This window comes from Triturus cristatus, chromosome 9 (genome assembly GCF_964204655.1).
Source record: "Triturus cristatus chromosome 9, aTriCri1.1, whole genome shotgun sequence".
NCBI lineage: Eukaryota > Metazoa > Chordata > Amphibia > Caudata > Salamandridae > Triturus > Triturus cristatus.
The window spans coordinates 253,604,664-253,624,823 of NC_140592.1; the positions used below are offsets into that span (position 1 = coordinate 253,604,664).

The 20,160-nt window shown below is 42.0% G+C and overlaps 1 protein-coding gene across 1 annotated transcript in view; it reads right to left on the minus strand.

Moving 5' to 3' along the window:
* Window positions 1–1,945: 1,945 nt before the first annotated feature.
* TAMM41 (TAM41 mitochondrial translocator assembly and maintenance homolog) overlaps window positions 1,946–20,160 on the minus strand; it is a 182,356-nt gene continuing 164,141 nt past the window's right edge. Inside the window, exons 7-8 of the mRNA XM_085624871.1 lie at window positions 16,009–16,071; window positions 1,946–3,131 (exon numbers count right to left, since the gene is read on the minus strand). Of these exons, the coding sequence (XP_085480997.1) occupies window positions 3,055–3,131; window positions 16,009–16,071 (140 nt within the window). The 3' untranslated portion in view covers window positions 1,946–3,054. The remainder of the gene's footprint in view (window positions 3,132–16,008; window positions 16,072–20,160) is intronic.

Here is a 20,160-nt window from a genome sequence, read left to right on the forward strand (position 1 = left end):
GAGTACCCCGATCCCGGTGACTCCGTTCCCCTCTTACTCCTGGCATCAGGGCTCCCCCTGCGTCTTCTCGACATCGATCGTCTTCTCGACGACGCTCGTCTCCTCGACGCCGATCGTCTTCTCGACGTCGATCGTCTACTCGGCGTCGATCTCTTCGACGGCACTCGTCTCGACGTCGATCTCCATGACGTCGACCGCCTCGACGGCGACCGTCGCCTCTTCGCCGACGAGCGCCGACGCCGGGCCTGATCTCGCCGCCGATGGCTCGACGGCGTCGTCGCAGAAGATGCCGATGTCGTCGACGGCGGCCTGTTCAGCTCCTTCGACGTCGAACCCGCTTCTCCCCAGAGCCCTGGGGAGATGGCGAACAGACCGTAGTCATCCCCCTCGACGCCGCCCTCGAGGGGGAGTGGGGACGCTTGCTGGTCTTCCTGCCCCTGGGGAGCCCCCCAGAGGCCTCAGCATGGGCAGAATCAGCCCCTCCAGACCCACCTCGTGCCTTCAGCCTTCTGTCCTCCAGGACCTGGAGCCTGATCTTCTTCCTCTCTCTCAGGGTCCTGGCTAAAAAAGAGCGGCAGATCTCACACTCCTCAGGCACGTGGGACTGGGGAAGGCAGACGATGCACACCATGTGTGTGTCTGACTTAGCCTTTTTTCTTCCACAATCAGGACACTTGTCGAACAAGCCAGTCATTCTGATAACACCAGAAGGAAAAAGGACTTTCTAACACTTGAAAAGTAACAAATAACCCTTGAAAAGGGAGAGCTCAATGCTCCAGGGTCCTGCTAGCAGGAGCCGGAAAAAAGAACTGAAAGTAAAAGGGACCTACTGTGCATTCTGGGATACTGGGAAAGTTCTGGAAAGTTTTCTTAAAGGCACAGTATCCTGCTCTGAGCCACATAATGGCAGCCTATGGGGCTGGTCTGTCCATTCCTTCCTCTCTATCATTCCAGAGGCTTTTGCTGGGAGAGGCAGGGTGTTTTTTCCCTTGTGAAGAAAAGCTGGACAGGCAGTGCTGTTTGTGGATGTTGGTGGAATTCTAGTTGAAGTACTGGACAGTGTAGCCTGTGGGTATAGGCTGCAGTATCGGTCTTTAAATTAAATTCTCTCTTAAAGGTGGATGCAGGTCTGCATGATTTGACACCTTAAGAGATTATTTTTTATTGCTCCGGGGTCCCCGCACATGGGCGGGACTATTCACTAGATTATGACTATCACAGAGATCCCCTACTACAGAACCCTCCATCTCCATTTCTAGAAACATCTTGTTCCATCAGTATTTCACTAGAACGAGGTCAAGCAAACAGTGCATTGGTGTAGCTCACTCTGCCTTTGAAGCCAAATAAAACTACACATTTCCTCACTCATTAACAGTTTAAAACGTTTTGGGTGAACCCACTGCCTCTGGATACTGGACACATACACTAGAGTAGTTCCATTCTTTAGCCATTCACATCAAAGAACTGAAACAAGCCATTTCTTGAATAGCTCCTTCATTAAATCAGACACACAGCTACTTAAATGTATTCACTACCACACACTTTGAATTCTTTGCTGTAAAAAGAAGTATTGCATGCTTCGCAGAATTTACTTTGAGATACACAAAAATATTTACTAATGCAAAATGTGAGCAAACATAAATAAAACCAATCATCAGTGGAAACAAGGGAATGAAAAAGTGTCCCAGTACACTGACTATAGGAAAGTAGTCTGACAGTTGTATTATACACATTCCTAAAATAACACAACTTAGCAAACTGGGATTTCATGTCAGTATAAATAAATGTCAGTTGTTTTGACTGAAGGTTCAGTTTTATGGTAACTTAGTCATCGTCTATTGTTAAAAAAGACTTGCTATTGATCAATGTGTAATAATCCTTCAAGCATGTGTTGAGTAACTTACAGTCTATCACCGAGATCACCTTAAACCAGCCACAAAAACACTTTGCGGACCTGCTTTTATTTGTTTGCAGCAATACATAGGCTACATCCAATTGATGTATATAATTCATTGCATACAAATTTAATCACATAACGCAGTCTGATAAACTACATTAAATCGCAAAATAATAATACATTCTCAAATTTCAAATCATGAATGTGAAAAGATTAATAAGTGGGAGGACAGTGGATGTAGTCTGTTTTTTGTAATTTTCCAATGCATATGAATTGTTATGTAACCACCATTGCAAAAAGTGGCTACATTAGAAACACAGCAATAACTTTCAAGTATAGAAGTATTTGCAAAAGTTAATAACAGTGACCTCTAGATCGCAACTCTCAATTCCCGCAGAAAAGGGAAAAAAAGGGGTAGGGGTGGGGGGTGAAAGAGACTTTAAATATGATCCAGATTGTGAATTTTGCACATGTGATAATTCTGGCACCGCAGTGTCTGGAAAAGGCACTTCAGAGCCAACGCTGTACATGTGCCTGTTCACAAGAAACAGAAATACAAAAATACTTCCCAGGAATAAATGTGCATTCTGTACATGTTGCCGTTCATTTTGATATTACACTTTGTGGCGAAACAAATATTTGCTGAAATTGCACTACAGATGTCCAATGATGGTTCATGCGTTAGTGACTGTACCAGTTTGACACTCCTTCCTGCTTGACTTCTTGCAATGATTTCCTTCTTCCTCACTTATAGTTCTTGAGACAGGGAGGTATTATGTTACACAATACCAGGAACAACATGGAATCCATTAGAAACTTGTAGTGAAATTAATAGTGTTCTCATTGTTTAGAAACAGTAAACGGATTAATGGTTTTCAAGACAATACTGTGCTGGGGCTAGTTGTAGCACCACTAAATATAAAAGCAACAGATACACCAGGATCAGGCCCAAAAATGAGCACATGGATGGAGATCAAAGCAGCATGAATGGAGTACAGAGGGCTTAACGGTCGTGTAAGTCCTCTTACAAATTATTTCAAATTTTAACAAAATAAATTAGCACATTACTTCGGTACAGGAAAGCACGAGAACTTTTTTTTCGGAAATAAGTCACTTTATTTACAATGGCCAGACATCCATATGTTAAAAAAGAAAAATCAAGAGTCCTTCCTGCGCCATCCTTTCCACATTTTGAACATTTTTCTCATGCTGTATGAAATTGTCTTCTTCACACCTGAAAATGAAAAGAGATTGGTTTAGGCAACTCCCACCAAGAATGAACAATTCGAATTGTACTGACAAAACATACCGCTGCTGCCAAAATTCAACATAAATCCCACCACTGTAAACACAATTACTCGCAGACTCAATAAATTACATTATTGCCCTGCTCTTTTCAAACCGCACCTTCGTGCCACCTTAATGCATGGATTATTAGATATATCATTTGGAGTTTTAAAAAAAAACTAAATTAGACACATAGCGGCAGAGTGATTCAAGTTTTCAAATTATAGTTTGAAGTCGGTAGGAGTTTAACATAAAAACAGCCCGACCATGATGGACCCCAAAAATATGGAACTTGCACGGTCCGTAATCAAACCACTGTTGGAACAGAATTTATATATAAAACGTGACAATCAATCAAAACTGTACTACAAAATGTGTAGTGTATGTTGTCCTATGTCCAAGTGACCTAATCTACATGGGCAAAACAAATTAGAAAATAAATTCTAACCCAGAGTAAATCATAGCTGCAACCTGTACAATAATGGTCAGAGGAACCTTTGCGAAATGACATGTATAAATCCAGGCACCGGCTAAAAAAATAACACGGAAGGGAAAGCTACTAATCCAACAAAACAACGATAAAATCCATAAAATATATACGTTCTCCCTAATCAAAACTGCTCGATGCATTCCACAAAGCAAGATTCCGCTTGACAAGTAACCTGTGATACATTATAACAATTCATTAATGTGTTCTCACCACTAGATGCTCACCTCATACACAGTGAAGTGGAATACGTCTAATATTGGTCTTTTAAAAAGAAGATGCCCAGAATACATATGTTCCTCCGAAATTCAACCCCATGAAAACAAAGACCCACTCCCAGAGAAATACATGATGCATTCTCAATTAATACTTCCCACCACTCAGAGTCACAAGGAAAGGTTCCCACAGACCAGTTAAGAAACTAGAAAGTGATAAACTAATCAACCAATGCTTCACCGACCACCTCAGCAACCACCAGCTCCTCGACACGAAGCAGTCCATATTCAGGCCCAACCAAAGTACAGAAATAACTCTCTACGGCGCCACAGATGACATCTGCATGATCCCTAACAGAGGAGACACGGTAGCCTGCAGTCTCCTGCACCTCTCTGCAGCATTTGAACTTACACCCCATCCTCATCAGGCGCCAGCACGAGAATGGCATCCAAGGACCCACTATCTGCTCCTTCTTAAAGGACAAGTTGTCAGTCTGGCACATTACTCCTCGGTAACCCGCAAACTGATCAGCAGAGTGCCTCAAGGTTCATCGCTCAGTCCCACCCTCTTCAACACATACATGATGTCATCTGCGCACACAACATCAACTTCCTCTCGTATGCAGATGACGCATAACTCGTACACTACCGCTCAGACAAGCCCCCTAACACAAAAAACAATTTCACTGCTAGCTTAACTAAGTTGCTAACTGGATGAACACCAACTGTCTCAAGCTCAACACGGACAAGCTGGAAGTAGTGATCTTCGGGAAGACCACCTCACTATGGAACTCCAACTGGTGGCCTCCGAACTCGGACCAACACCCACACCCCGAACCCTCACCAGGAACCTTGGAATAATCATCGAAAGCAAACTGGACATGACAGCACAAGTCAAAGCTGTCACTGCATCCTATTACCACACCATGAAGATGCTGGGAAAGATCTGGTTTCAAACCATCAAGACACCTCTGCTGCACAGTACTCCCTGGGAAAGATCTCGTTTCAAACCATCAAGACACCTCTGCTGCACAGTACTCTTACTCGAACACATCCCACGAATACACAGAACCAGATCAGAATGATGAGCGTTTTCTTACATCGCTCTTAAAGCATGGAAAGGCTTCCCAACCTGCATCAGAGCCTCCTTCTTCTCATTTTCTGAATCCCGAAAGAAACTGAAAACCTGGCTTTTTAATGAAACAACCTACAACAGGCAGGGCTAGGCACACACAGCTGCTCAGCACTAGATTACCTTGCGCGTGACAGTGCGCCTTACAATTACACATAACATGACATTTTATGCATCAAAACAAGCCTGTCACAAGCAAATTCTCTGGACTTTTAAAAAACAACACTAAATGTGCAGTGAGAAACCAGAAGGCTACACCAAAAACAACCACTTTAGACACTAGCAGGGTCAGACAACGAGTGTGAGAACCTAAAAAACTAGTCTCTGTACCTGCGTCAATCTCAAGTAAACCTCAAGTAAATCTCAAGTAAACCTACCAAGAAAGGAGCCCAGTAACCAAAGGCACCAGAATCCATGCCATGTCAAACTTCCAGCACGTAATCAGACTACAAAACACATCAAAGCGACCTAAGTCCCTAAAACACTATGAACACCAGGTAGCCTTGAGCTTGTGCCCTCCAACACACTTATGTTGGGTCCTTCGCAGTTTTTGTCCAAGGACATACATTTTTGCCTACTGCACCCCATCCCTCCCCCAATGTTGGTCATTGATGGTAAGCTTATTAGGTAAGCAAGACATTATAAGCTCACTACTAGTGTGACATGTTCCATAGTCACTGGCACCAAACTTACACGCCCTTCCTATATTCACAGCCAGAAGTACCACCCAACCTCTGCATCAGGTATGTCTCAACCTTGAGGCAGATTCACTTAGTTTTAAAAAGCCACATATTGAGTAAATACTTACAACTTTATTTTTCCAACTATAGATATCCGTAATGTTCCCTGAGGAAGCCCCAAGGAAGCAGTCACAATAGTCAAAATGCAGCGCATCAACTAGTCAAACCAGAGGACCTACCTCAAAAAGAGAGCAAATCAAAAACAATCACTAATTATTTTCTTTGATTAAACAAGCGTTTGCACTCCATTATGTTTTCTTGATGAACTTTTTCTAAATTAGTAACTATATAAGAGCGCTCTATTTAAAGGACACTATAAAGACTGTTACTATGAGCTATCCTTTTAGAACCAGATTCTAATCTTAGTAATACCTGTAAAGAACAGATAACCAAGGTTAATTCCACCCTAAAAGCTTTAATTTGTATGCAGTATGTTTGCACTAGACTGGCACTGTGCAGGAATGTGGTCTTACTGCAATATGTATTCTTATTCAAAATTATGCCTTTTAAAATAGAAGACGTTTGCAATGTTTTAAAAGATGATCAAACTATAAAGACATGAAAAGCAGAGTTATGACAAGTATTTTCTTTAAAGTAAACTACATTTTTCTTTATATAATTCCCACAGGATCACCATTTACTAGTACCTCCTATATTAAAAGCAAAACCTTACTCTTTTCGGCAGGTATGGACCTTTGTTGCACAGAGCAGAGCCATTCTGGGCAAGAGAAAGAACATACAAAATAACTTGGCATAAGGGTGCAGAAAGAGGATCAATGCTTTTGGATGCACACCCTGTGACAAACTTGTCCAACGGCCGGAGTATACAGTCTTCGCGGGGAAGGTCGAAAGCTGTGAACTGTCATCGCTCCATCTCCACGCATGAAAGCAGACGGTGCGCAGGTTCAGGTCCAAGAGCCTGCTCTGCTGCTGCGATAGAAGATCCTCCTGAAGAGGAAGTCTGATCAGAAGACTGATACTCATACTTGCAGTTTGGGATACCAAACTCTCTGCACCAAATCCAGAGCCACAAGAATGACTCTGTGGAATCTTCAGCTAGAAGTCTCTATCAGATTGGTTAGGACAAGAAAATGTAAATTTTCTACAAGTGCCAAATTTCAGAATTGTGACTTAAAATGCAACTTTATCACTGAAAAAGACTTTAAATTAAAATTCTTGGAAGACCAAACATTACATTTTGAGCTGTTCCCAATGAAAAATTAGCATTTATTAAATGTAATATAGTAACCCAATGTTATCCTATGGGAGAGGTAGGCCTCACAGTACTGAAAAACATATGAGAGTTTTTTACTACCAGGACATGTAAAACTGAAAAACACATGTCCTACCTTTTAAATACAATGCCATGCACCCTGCCTTATGGGCTGTTTAGGGCCAACCGTAGGGGTAACATATGTATTAAAAAGGGCAGTCTAGGCCTGGCCAAAGATTTATTTGGACACGTCGAATTGGCAGTTTTAAACTGCACACAGGCTGCAATGGCAGGCCTGAAACATGTTTAAAGGACTACTTTAGTGGGTGGCACAATAAGTGTGGCAGGCACACTAGTAGCGTTTAATTCCCATGCCTTGGGAACATATAGTAGTAGCACTTTACTAGAACTTACAGGTAAATTAAATGAGTCAATTGGGTGTAAGCCAATTTTACAATTTGTAAAGGAGAGAGCACAAGCACCTTAGCCATGGTTAGCAGTGGTAAAGTGCACAGAGTCCTAATGCCAACTAAAATGAAATCCAGAAAACAGCAAGGGGAGAAGGCTAACTATTTGGTGGAAGATCACACCAAGGATGTCAGGTCTAACAACTGGAAATTAAAAGAAAGTCAGAAGGTAAAATCTTTGATGGGACGAACCTGTTTGGTGCATCCAAATCGTGCCTAGGTCCCTATCTACCTCAACCACAGACTATCATTGGGACTCTCATTGGCACCCTGCACTTTTTGTAGTTATTCCAACCTAAAACTTAAAAAATTCATATTTCTAGTTTGCAGTGTTGGAGTTTTGTCATTTTGGTGTACTTTAATAAATTCTACTGTGTTTTTCAAATTTGGTTTGACTATTACTGTTTCAGTACTGAATAAATATTTACACATTGCCCTACTTTAAGCCTGTCTGCTTTGTGCCAGATCTACCAGGGAGTTGAGGTCAGTTTAATTTAGTAACCTTGAGTGTTCACCCTGACATGAGGTGGGATTAATCCTTGCGGTGGGCAGTCCAATCCAATTTCTTAAATGGACCATTTCTTGTTCGAGCTGATCGTTATAGACATTTCCTTGTTTTTTTACTATTCCCAGATTAAACCAATTCCTCTGATCTAGGCACAGAGCATTCAAGTTGCCAAGAAGGCCCCACCAACCTCTAGGGGTCCTATGGCCTGTGTGAGCATGTTTGCATATTTGTACCTCATGCTATTGTTCTGTATCTTGCTTGGGAACAGAAAACGTTGACAATTTGGGTTGTGGTCCGCTGTGCTTTGAGGAATGTGCAGGCAGAGAAATTTGAACTCTTTCTCTGTGCCACTAGACACCAGTGCATGTTATGAGTCCTGGAGGGATAGAAAACTTTGTTTTAGATCTTAGACAGAGCTAGGCTGCTTGGTTTTGTGGTCAATGCAGTTTCAGTATCTGTTTCTATGGGACTCCAGCTTGGACATTGTTGCATTAATCCAGTCTCAACAACACCAGACAGACAGAAACGCACACTGTAACTCACTTTTTCTCTCATACCCATTCACTGAATCCTTCCTCTCGCTGACTCATGGATAGCATCCTTGGTAATATTTCATGTATTTAATTAGACAGTGTCATGAATTGCACTGTAGGTCAGGATTTGACCTCAAGCGGAGTGGGGTTCCAGCATGTTATAAAAAACCTTGATTCTGTTTTGTCCTTTTGGGGTGTCAGTGAAGTTTGGTGTTCATCAGACTGGATTCCCTCCTACCACCCCCATAGCTGATGTAGCTTGAAATAAGCAACATCTTCCCCAACTTCTTACAGCATCCTAGAAATAAATAATAGCAATATCTCCCTTCATATGTACACTTCCCAAAGGGGAAGCATTATGTCACGAAGACGTTACCTTACAAGCCAGGTAATAACAAAGTAGCTGCTCTGAATGGGATGAGAAATTTGAGCAGCAGCAACGTGGTAGAAGATTGCCTGGTTAAACCATAGCTGCAGGAGAGTGAGCGGAACATCTATTCCTACACTCCATATCAATTAGGAAGCATTAGACAGAAAACTGATTCCACATCCAACACAGTGCATACATACTATGATAGTTCACATCACTCCGCAACAAGCACACAGCACAATACATTAGACACTACTCTGCCTACTCAACCAACACAGTTCACATATTCCATATAGTTTGGAATCAATGCACTAGTAACATCACCCATTATAATAAATAACAGAAGTAGCCATGCATGCATCCTACAGGGAGATGCTCTTGGATGTAAAGAAACGTGTGTGGCTTCAAATAGTACCTAAGCCGCATTAGATAACTGGGAAAATGCAACACAACACACTGGACGGAACACTAAGCATTTGCACCACACACTCTGATCTTCCACATAGTTGGACAACGGAACACATTAGTCAGAACAATGCACATACATCCAACACTGTTCAAAAACAATGAACACCACCCTGCACCAACACCCGACAGCTAACAAGACTAAAAGGGATACTGTGGACCCTAACAAGACAACATAGTCTCAGTTTCCTACTGCACATACCTCAAGCTGAGTAATACACATTTCAACCCTCAGGTGGCACATACATGACACTGAGGAAGATCTCCGATTACCCACACTCCACCCCACACTATAATCAAATATAAATATTTAGTATAAAGCTTACCTAAACTGCCAGTGTTCGTGCTGACACACGAAACAGACTATAGTGTGTGATGGGATTCTCAAAACCTGAGGGAGAAGTTACCCGAGCCTGAAAGTGCTGCATGGCCATACTAAAGTCTGTGAAAGCACTATACAAATATCTGTTAACATGAAATAAAGTTATCAGTGGGCAACAATAGACTCATACAAAGCCCCTGATGTACGCACTTGCAATACTAGATTTAGTGGTGCATACTGGCAATAAACCTAGCACCAGCCACAATGAGAAACGCAATTGCTCACACAGGCACCCTTGAAAAAGAAACGCTTATTGTTTTAGGTTTCTCGTTTTGGAGAGTTTCCACGACACTCTGTTGGGACAGAAGACCTGAGGGTCTGAGAATCACCAAGAGGTCTCATATAGCAGACAGTGTGTGGAAAAAACACTGGCTGCATCATCAGGTGTGCTGGGAAAGAACCTGAATAGTTTGCTCAAAAGCAGCAAACCCGTGTTCCATGAGTAACACCAGCAGCATCATCAGGACAAGTAGGTCATTACCGCAGGTCCCAAATGAATAACTGCACTCAGACAGCGAGCACTCGGGAATAAAATGGCGGATGATGTAAGCAGCCATTCTGGTGTATTTACTAGATGCGCATCGGTGCGTCACGGGTTTTCGGATCTTGGAAACGTGCATTTCAACGTGCAATATTTATGAGCTCTTATGCATCTGTTATTAATGACGAGTATTCAGTCCTACAACAGAACTCGCTTTCAGAGTAACCGGATTTATTTCCAGGAGATATCCAGGTTCAAAACAAGCCAGAAACAAAACAAGAGGTTAGATATAAACAAATACACGTCACATACGATGCTCTGAAATTGAACTATTAATTATACGGTCGAGTTTCAAATCCGTGGAATGTTGGGCACATAGAGGAAAAACGAATATCAGGCAGATACAGATCGGAAGACTCATTTAACATAAATATTTTCATAATTGCTGCTTTGTTAATTGTAAATCCATTAAAAATGATTAGCACAAGAAGAGTGAATATTCCTCCAAGAACGGCCAAGGGAGTTTCAGCGTTTTGACACGTTCTGTTGTTTAGCTTACCGTCTGCCATCTTCTTTTACATTGTGGGAATGTTGATTTTACATTTTTCTGGTGTCCTACTTTGACCAACTATTAGGGGGACCATGCGTCCCGGATTTGCCCGGACAGTCCCTGGTTTTCACCAGCAATCCCGGCAGATTTCGGCAATTTTGGCTCATGTCCCTGTTTTTATAGGGGGTCGACTGAAACCAGTAAGAGGCACTTATTGGGTGTTCTAAAGTTGTGCTGGCGAGCAGCTGTTATAAGTAAGCTATTTAATTAACAGGTATTATGCTAGTTTTAGAAATTAAATTTTATTTATTTTCTTAGTGCATCTTCTGTGTTCCTATGTTGAAAAAAGTTATTGTTCGGAGCAGCACCGTTGATCAAAAGTTGTAGTCCTTTTATTTTTGTAAAATGTCCCAGTATTTGGTTGTCAAGATCTGGTCAGCCTACCAACTATGGATTACTATGACCAATAAAAATAAACTGAAGCTTATATCGGGGTCGTATTGGGATCACAATTCGGCCCGGGCTCTCCCAAAAAAGTGGCCAACATTCCTGGATACGCCGTTCACGAAACAGCATTTGGCTTGTCTCATCTGGCTAATTTTTAGAGAAATGTTTGATAAATTATGTATTTTAAAGCTCATAGCGCTAGAAACATTGGTGAAAACTAGAAGCACTACATTTTCGATAGGCGGGGAAGTGAAATAAAATGGCCCAAAGGCCACAACTCCTGATATGGCTATGTTTGCTACCTGGCTGTTTTTTTTAACCAGTATTTTAATGCCCTTGCCATTATGAAAATTAAGAAAATCATCTAAAGCTGGTATTTTCTCCCCCAGATCGATATGTACTTTAAAAGTTTGAACAGTAAGGTGAAAGCAGTTTACAATGTGGTCTAAAGCTTCTTGAATGATCCGTGACTGATAGTTAAAACTAAACAAAGGAAGAAAAGCCATTTTAAGAAGGAATACAGACATTTTTTATTATTCAATAAAGAACCCTCTCTTATTAAGTTCCAGCCTTTGCAGATTCTTAAAAAATGAGCAAACAGAAGGTTATGTTTTTTTTATTGTAGTTTTATATAGCGTCAACTCGGCCAAAGGGCGCAATTATATGAGCACCAGTTACATTACAAAAGATCAAATTCATTTTTATTTTAAGCCTTTGCGCAATTAAGTCATTTGCCTAGAATCACAGGATGTTGCGGTGAGGCTGGGACTCGAACCTATTTCCACAGTTCCACATTCGGCAGCTGACCCTAACATTACATTATCTCAATTTTCCGCTCTGGCAAAGGTGCTTCACAGCGAGGTTTATGCAAACATACACACCCACCACCAAGGCCTGAAAGACACTGTAGCCGAGGTGTCAACAACAGGCCCTCAGCAAGGCCATTCAGTTACTCTCCCCAGCCCAGTCAACTGTAGCCTCAGGGTGATGGCCTGGCAGGGAAGGGGTGAACAAAAGCAGGGAGCCAAGGTGATGATGGCCCACAGCAGGGGAGTGGGACATTGCTTATGGGCATCTGCGCCGGCCCAACGGGAGGCCAAGATAAAGTCTGCAGCAGACAGAACAATATTGGCCTATCAACGCTGCTGAAAGCAACCCCCTCAGAGCCTCCTTGCTCATGATGCTGCCCCCCCACCTTACAGTGGCCTGGTTGGGAAGACAATAAGACTCTCTGGGCCGGTGGACAAAAACCGGGGCACTGGTGACCCTTAGGCACCGGTCCATCGGCCTATGCCCGACTGCCCGCGTTACCAATCCGATGTGGGCTTATATGCTGCTTTATCACCACCAGTGCAGAAAATGAGGGTAGGATGAGCAGGATTTGAGAAGCAAAAACCGGGACAGACCAGACACAGAAGTAGGACTGAAGGCGGACAATGATCAAGATACAGAGATACACACACAGGGTGTGGGGCAGTGACTTTTAAACACTGAAAACCATTCTAATATTCTTGTCCTTTTGAACTCTTAATTTACAAAGCATAGATACATTTGTAGAACATTAGCTATGGCAGGACTTCCATCCACCCTGTGCCCACCTGCCCCCAACTGCCGACCCCTCCACCACCACACTCTGTCTCCCCTCTGCTGGGAGCATGTAGCTGACCACCTCCTGCACTGCCTCAAAGAAAAATATAACTTATCCTACTTGTTTCGGACTTAAGCAGCGCATGTGGAAAGGAGAGGAGCATATGTTTTAATTCTGGAACAGCATTATTCATAGCGATCCATCTTATTTGAATTGGGAGCTTTACTGCATAAGCCTTACTGCATAAGCCATGTTAAACAGTTTAGGGATGCACTAAGGCCTAAGAATGCATTATACAAATTTGTTTGTATTGTGTTGTTTTCTAACATTTTGTACATATGAATAAACACCAGTCACACATGACTGACTGGATATTGAAGACCCCTACTCAGAAGTTCAGGATAGCTACTGGGAAGCACACGAGCCAGAGCTTTCATATAACCAGAAACCAGATTAAAAAAAAATTATGTAAAGTTTAATGTATCTACGGGCATGGATTTACATACACTGAATGGTTGCTCCACATCAGATTGCCTAATGAGAATTAAAGACTTCCTTTAATAGAAAAGCGATTCTGGATTGTACCGTTATATGTGTCAAAATGTTTCATGCCATAAATAGGTCCGAAATAAAATTAACAATGGAAAGCAACCAACTCCTTTCATCATTTTTTGGATTGTCAGGAATTGAACCATCAAAAAGCGACGGGTTAGGTTTCTACAGGGGCAGTGCCCAGTCAGTCATGCTCAAATGGGATTACAGAGCTATTCCTAAAGTTGTGATATGGCGGTCCTATTTGAGCGAAAATTAATTAGAACTTCCTTGAAGGTTAAAATGAAGAACCTCACGTTGTCTGAAGTGTGGACTAAGATCACCTCATTCACCTCCCAGCTGCCCACCCCGCCACCAAGCGCCTTGAGACCCTCATGGGTGAGTAGCGCGCTATACAAGCCTTCTGATTGATTGAATCCTGTTAAAAAATGTTTGTGAGACCAACAGTCCCACAATAGATTAAAAACTTATATTATAGGAAAACTACAGATGGGAACAGTATGTGGAATGGACTGAAGTCTCAGAAACCTCTTGAACTACAATGAGGAAACAGTCTAGTTGGTTAGGAAATGTTCCATCGCTTGTGGTTGGTAGCTATACTGTCTGAGGAGGAAAGCCTTTGTCAGGCCCGTGTTCAGCATTGCCCTGATGATCTGAATCTTCAGCATCTGCTAACTCCCTTGACACCACTCTGGTGATAAAGCCATCCAGTTATGGGTAGCACTGAAGTTTCTTCAGTCTCAGAATTGAGGCCACTGGACCAAAACTTTGGTGACGATCCAGAGGATGGGAAGCACATTGAGAACAAAGAAAAGCACTCTGTACTGGTGGTACTGATTTCTCATCAACTGCCTCCTATTTTCCTGTAGGTGGAAGTAAGTCATGCAGATCGACCAAGCATTGCGAGTTGTTGTTCTAGATGTCTGCCAGGTCCTGATCTAAAGTCAACATCAAACTTCTGCAGATGGGCATCTGGTTCCGATCATAAAGATCCAGAGTGGGGTGGAACCCTCCATACTTTTTCCTTAAATTAATGTTGTGGTAATGTCGACAACAATGTTGTAATCAGTTAATATTGGGAGCAATGTTATTCTTTTTTGGTCTGTCTGTTCTTAAAATGTTGAATGGAGCAAAGTGACCTGATGGAGGAGGCTGTACAAAATACCCAACCCAAACAACTGAGACGACACCAAATCAGTGGTCCAATGATGGCAGTGGGAAGAAAACCTTTCCTCTGCAGGAGTCAAGAACCATAGTCTGAGGTAAGGAGATCTTCAAATTCAACTGCCTGCAAAGGTTCCTGAGCCACCATCAGAAAGGGGCAGGGGAGGAACCCACAGCACATGGGAAACTCCTTCCAACTCCTCGTCAGAGACAACACCTCATAGGGAACAGATGAGGCAGGCAGCAACTCCTTCCCCAAGGAGACCATTACCCCTCAGGTACAAGGGGGCTTATATAGAAAACCAGACCACACAGCAAGATAGAAGCCCCACTAGTTGGATTGCTATTCAGAGTCTGGAAGATTTAATTGGGACAAAATTGCGAGGAAGCATTCCAGCAGTTTTAGGTTGGTGGAAGGGGTATTAACTCTCCATATAAGACTAAGCAAGGAGTTAACACATTGATGAGCGAGTCTAAAAGTGTCCAATTGCTTTCAGCTCTATTCCTACTGTGACTGTGTTTTGTGTTCCTACCTAGGTAGACCTGGGCTCTTGTCTCGTCCTCTGTATGAGAGGAGGGATTCCTATCCGAGGGGCAGGTATATCATGCTACGACCAGGTGTTGGTCCAGCCTGTTCAATCTACTTTTATTATGACAGATTGCAAAGACCTTTTAACAAAACACAGCCTTGCTGCTTGGATCAGTTTACAAAGGATATGGAAAAATCTTCAGAATTTACAATCACATTTAGCTGCATATTGCACAGGGAATTTGACGGTATTTTATTTAAAAGTCCACCGAGAAGGCGCTTTAGGCCTAAGTTATGACCCTCACGGATGACAGAAGAGTGCATAATCTGCAGCCAACACATGCTACGAATATTGCGTTCCCTCTTCTCAAGGTTTTCAAGCATGGTCAATGGTGTGGTTTGGTGCGTGCTAAAGTAAAGCACAAATAGCCAGAATGTTCCGAAAGATTTTCATTTGTAAAAGGAAACCGGATGTATTTTCCATTAGAGGGGCACCTCAAAAACCTCAGAAAGATATACAACACAAATCAATATGTTCCCATCACAGTGTTGGCTACTGCTAATATATTCGATCTAAATAGCAAAGCTGTTCAGTGTAACTCACAATTCTGCTTTATGAGTCTGCTGGGACTAACAATTATTTATGTACACTCTTCTTGGGACACAGGAACACTTAACATTTCAGAGTTCATTTTGAACTGAGTCCATGGCACATTTTTATCATTAATCGAAAGGATCACACCGATATGCATAAAATACAGTTTGTATATAATGGCCATAAACAAAACAATGTTTAAAATACTTGCGTTGGTCAAGAAAAATGCATTTCGCCTGCCACAAAGTGTACTTTGTATGGACCGACGTTGTGTTAAAACCCTTTTCTATAATATGTAAATGCTTTTCAATACAAATAAAAACCATTATTGAATACCATAACTTAGTTCTCGCAAGCTATTGCCTTTCATTTTCTGTTCAGTATTCCTCTTGGTACAAATTCTTACCAGCTGTGAGTATGCCCTTGGCACTCTGACTTAGACTGGACGATTTCACAATTCCAGAAATGCCTGTATACAGTAAAGAGCAGACAGAAAACAGATGTTAGTCATCATATAGACTCTGTAACAGACAATGTGTCTGTGTTTTAATGCAGCTTCTTAATTTATTGAAATAAAACAAGGCTGCTCGAGGTATCTATTGCAGCTCTTCAGTAAGCTTGGAACACACTGCAGCAACAGCAAAACTATTCTAATTCCTATTATCAGCCAGAGGCAACTCATTAATACTGGTGGGACACTTGGGACCAAGAACCATCTTTTAAAATTATTTAATCTTTCACCAATAATTTTAAAGTTGGAAGTGCATATTTTAACCCTCTGGTTACTGAGGTACAGTGCTGCTGGAAGACACCGATTGTGGTTTAGTATGGGTTATATTAAACTACACAAAATTCTGCAATGGTTTTGTTCTTGGGTATTAATGCCTGCATAGGGTCTGCAGGGTCAGAAAAGAGGTTATCCAAAGATTCAGAAACAGCACCATTTTAGACCTCGATGTGGTGTCATACGTATGCACAAACAGTGGATATGTTAACATCTAGTCTATTGACTAAGTGACAGAGTTGATATGTAGGAGCTTCAGAAGGCAAGGTTGAATTTATTAGGTTAGAATAGTATGCTGCTGCTAATATTAACCCCTTCAGTGCCACGCCCTTTCCCCCTCCTGTGCCGGGCGTTGCACTAGTGGGTGGGGTTCATGACGAGATAGTCTCGTCATGGGCACAGCGCAACCGTGCTCCATGACGAGACCATCTCGTCATGGGCACTGAAGAGGTTAAAACAAATCCCTTGATTAAGAATCAGATATACGTCTTATTGATATAGACTGCTGATTTTATCAACGTATAGTTAAGCACAACAGATCTTAAACAGGATCATTTCTAAAAGGTATTCTTTGGTAAATAGTAGTTTGTGAGATATGGAATGACAAGTTTGAAAAAATATACAACAAATGTGGCAGGTTGTGGCACTTGACCGTGCAAAATTTCAGCATAATATTTGCGGCTGTCAGTCTGTATGTATTTTAGGTCTGGCCGAGAGAGACCGCTTCTACTAATTAAGATCTTGAGAATTATTCCATCATAGTTTTCAAAATACTACAGACATCGGTCAGGCTTCCGAAGGACAGCATACATAAAGTAGAGACTGGGTCAGCCTCTGAGTTAAAACCATTGGTACCAGTATTGCCATCACCATGATTACTAACCCAAACACCACATTTACCACCACCATTAGCATCAGCGCCACCATCATTCTCATCACCAGAACTGCTTGTACCAGCACATATCTACCACTGCTCCCACTAGTACCATTACTGCCACCATTACCACCACCTCCAATAAAACCACACCACCATTACAATTAACACCATTAACACCACTTTTACACCACCACCATTCTCACCACTCCTACTACCACCACCAACACTACTGCTACCCTCCTAACCACTACTAATGGCATCATACTATCACCTACTTCTATGAGGAAACGAAAAACATCTTATATCAAACCAATCTTGAAGAAGCAACTACTGGATCAGGAGGATCTGACCAATTACAGACCTCATTGAAAGAACCTCTTCTGGACAAACTTACAAAAACAAAATCAGCATTCATCCAAATTTCAGAATCTCTCGAAAAACAACCTCAAACAGCACTGATAGCTATCAGGGACAGCCCAAAGAACAGTATAAATTCTACTAGAGTCTCTGCGCTCTACTACTACTGGACCTCTCAGCAGCCCTTTATACTGTACGCTACATACTACTACATAAAAGACTAAATGATACAAGAATGTAGGGTACTGCACAAAAATGGATAGTCATTCCTCAACAAGGGAAAAACAATCATATCACTAACTCCATTCCCTTCATTACCATTCACATAATGTGAAGGTGTTTCCCCGGGAACCACAATTGAACTTCTTGGTTTCAAAACATACCTGCCGTTACTAAACATAATTTACTGCAAATATTCTGAAAATATCCAGATTGTGCATAAACTATAAAAAATAAAACCAAGGGACATCTGGACTTACAAGCTGGTTGCAGGCTCTTGATACCTGGATGCTAAAAATTATCTCAAATGAAACCCACTTAAAACAGATACTACCCTCTGGATAATGGAAATCAGATTTACCACGGACACCAAAACAGAAGTGAAGAGCCTGCGTGTGATCACAGACTTCAAAGTGCCACTTGAACGTTCGTGCTGTCAAGACTACAATATGCCAACAGAGTATAATGATCTTACAAAATGCCTAATCAACTCACTCTGAGATCAGAACACCAACGCCGACAAGTTCTTAGTCTACACAGAAGTGATCACATTATCCTTGCATTGAAGACCCTACATGCCTACTGGCCGAAGGAAGAATTATTTTTAAAGCCCAGTGCTTTGCCCACAAGACATTATACAGCCCTCTGCCAATTATTTTTGCAAATCAAGAGCAGCACAACAAACTATCCTATTTTTCAGAAGGCTCTAGGCTATGTAGCATGTTCTTCAATACAAACATGTAAACTATAGAATGCCTAGACAATAAGGACAATCTACAGCCACTCCAAATTCACAAAACAATAAAAATATATCTTACTGAAATAAGACAAACTCTCAAACGTATAACATTGTTTCAAGTGCCACCATGAACTACACTGATCGAAATCCTACTAGCTTGGAGCTAATCTCTTAGAGAGGTTTTGCCAAGAATATCAATGGTACACCCAGCAACAGAATGGTTTACCACTCACACAATTATACACAATCAAATTCAAGGTTCAACCCATCTAACATACAAACCCCACATATAGCTTCACTCAATCACTGCACAAAGCATAAGTAACCGCATGTGATGCTGCGTCTGTCTTTAGAGTACTTTGCAACACTTATGCTCATGTCCCAGAAAGCGAACTGTACATTTCTACCGACCCACAGCCCACATGCATTACACCTAATTTTCTATACAGCTCTAACTGTAACTACCACACTTTCAGTCATACTTCCGATCGGTGACCAGGAACTCAATGAAAGTCGAAGCGCTTCAGTAACCTCAAAGAAATTAGCACTATATTAATGATACACACGGAAAAGACACTTGAAATAATTAGAAAGCACATTAGGCCAAAGCTCTATGCAAATAACCATACAGTAAAATATAATAAATGTCTCTCACAAGTGATTGACAACTTCAAGGGCCCAAATCCTTCCTGTAGCCTAACACAGCAGTTCTGTTAAGTAAAGATCATTCTCTCTTCGGTATAATTATCCCAGGGCAAAAAGTGTCAAGAAGATAGTACGACCTAAGCTAAATGAATTAAAAGACAGTCAGAAACAGTTCTCAGAAAGTATCCACCTTAGAAGTTATTTTGTTACTCTTGACAAAAATGTGTTGGAGGGATAAGACAACTAAGTTGTTTGTGCTGTCACCTTAATTTAGGTAAAAATCTAGTGGGCCACTCATTTGCCCCAGATTTTTTTTTAATTTTTTTATAAAACCTTTATTTCTTCAAGAATCTGGACACAGCTATTCAACCGACAACCCGGAGGTTCGGCAGCTTCGGTAGGAGAGGACAAAGAAGCGTCCACAGTGCATTGAAGGAGCAGTGAAAAGGTTCCATTTTAAAATAATTACAAACACACAACAAACCCCAGCAAGGCAACCACACTGAATACCCACGGTGTTAGCCCCTCAGGGGGGAGCCGGACCCCAATCGTCTAACAGTTACAGTACTGTGAAAAGAGGAAAACGGGGGGAAAGCAGAGGCCCAAGAAGTCAATTAACCATCACATCTGCATACTAAGCTGGAAAGAAGATCAAGAAGAAAGCTGTTCCTCGGGGGGATCGAGATCAGGGGCAAGACATATTCCCCCCCTGTATTGATTCCACCGCCCCCAGATGGCATGCCACTTCCGAGGGCGGCCTCTAGCGCAATAGACTGTCTTCTCCCTGAGCATACTCCAGTCCATATTTTCTTTCCACGCGGTTAACGTGGGGGGCCCCGCGGAACCCCACAAGCGCGCGATGTCCCTCTTAGCAACCATGTTACCCAGAGTCACCCACTGGGTCTGCGCCTCATCATGATCAGTGGGCCCCCAGACA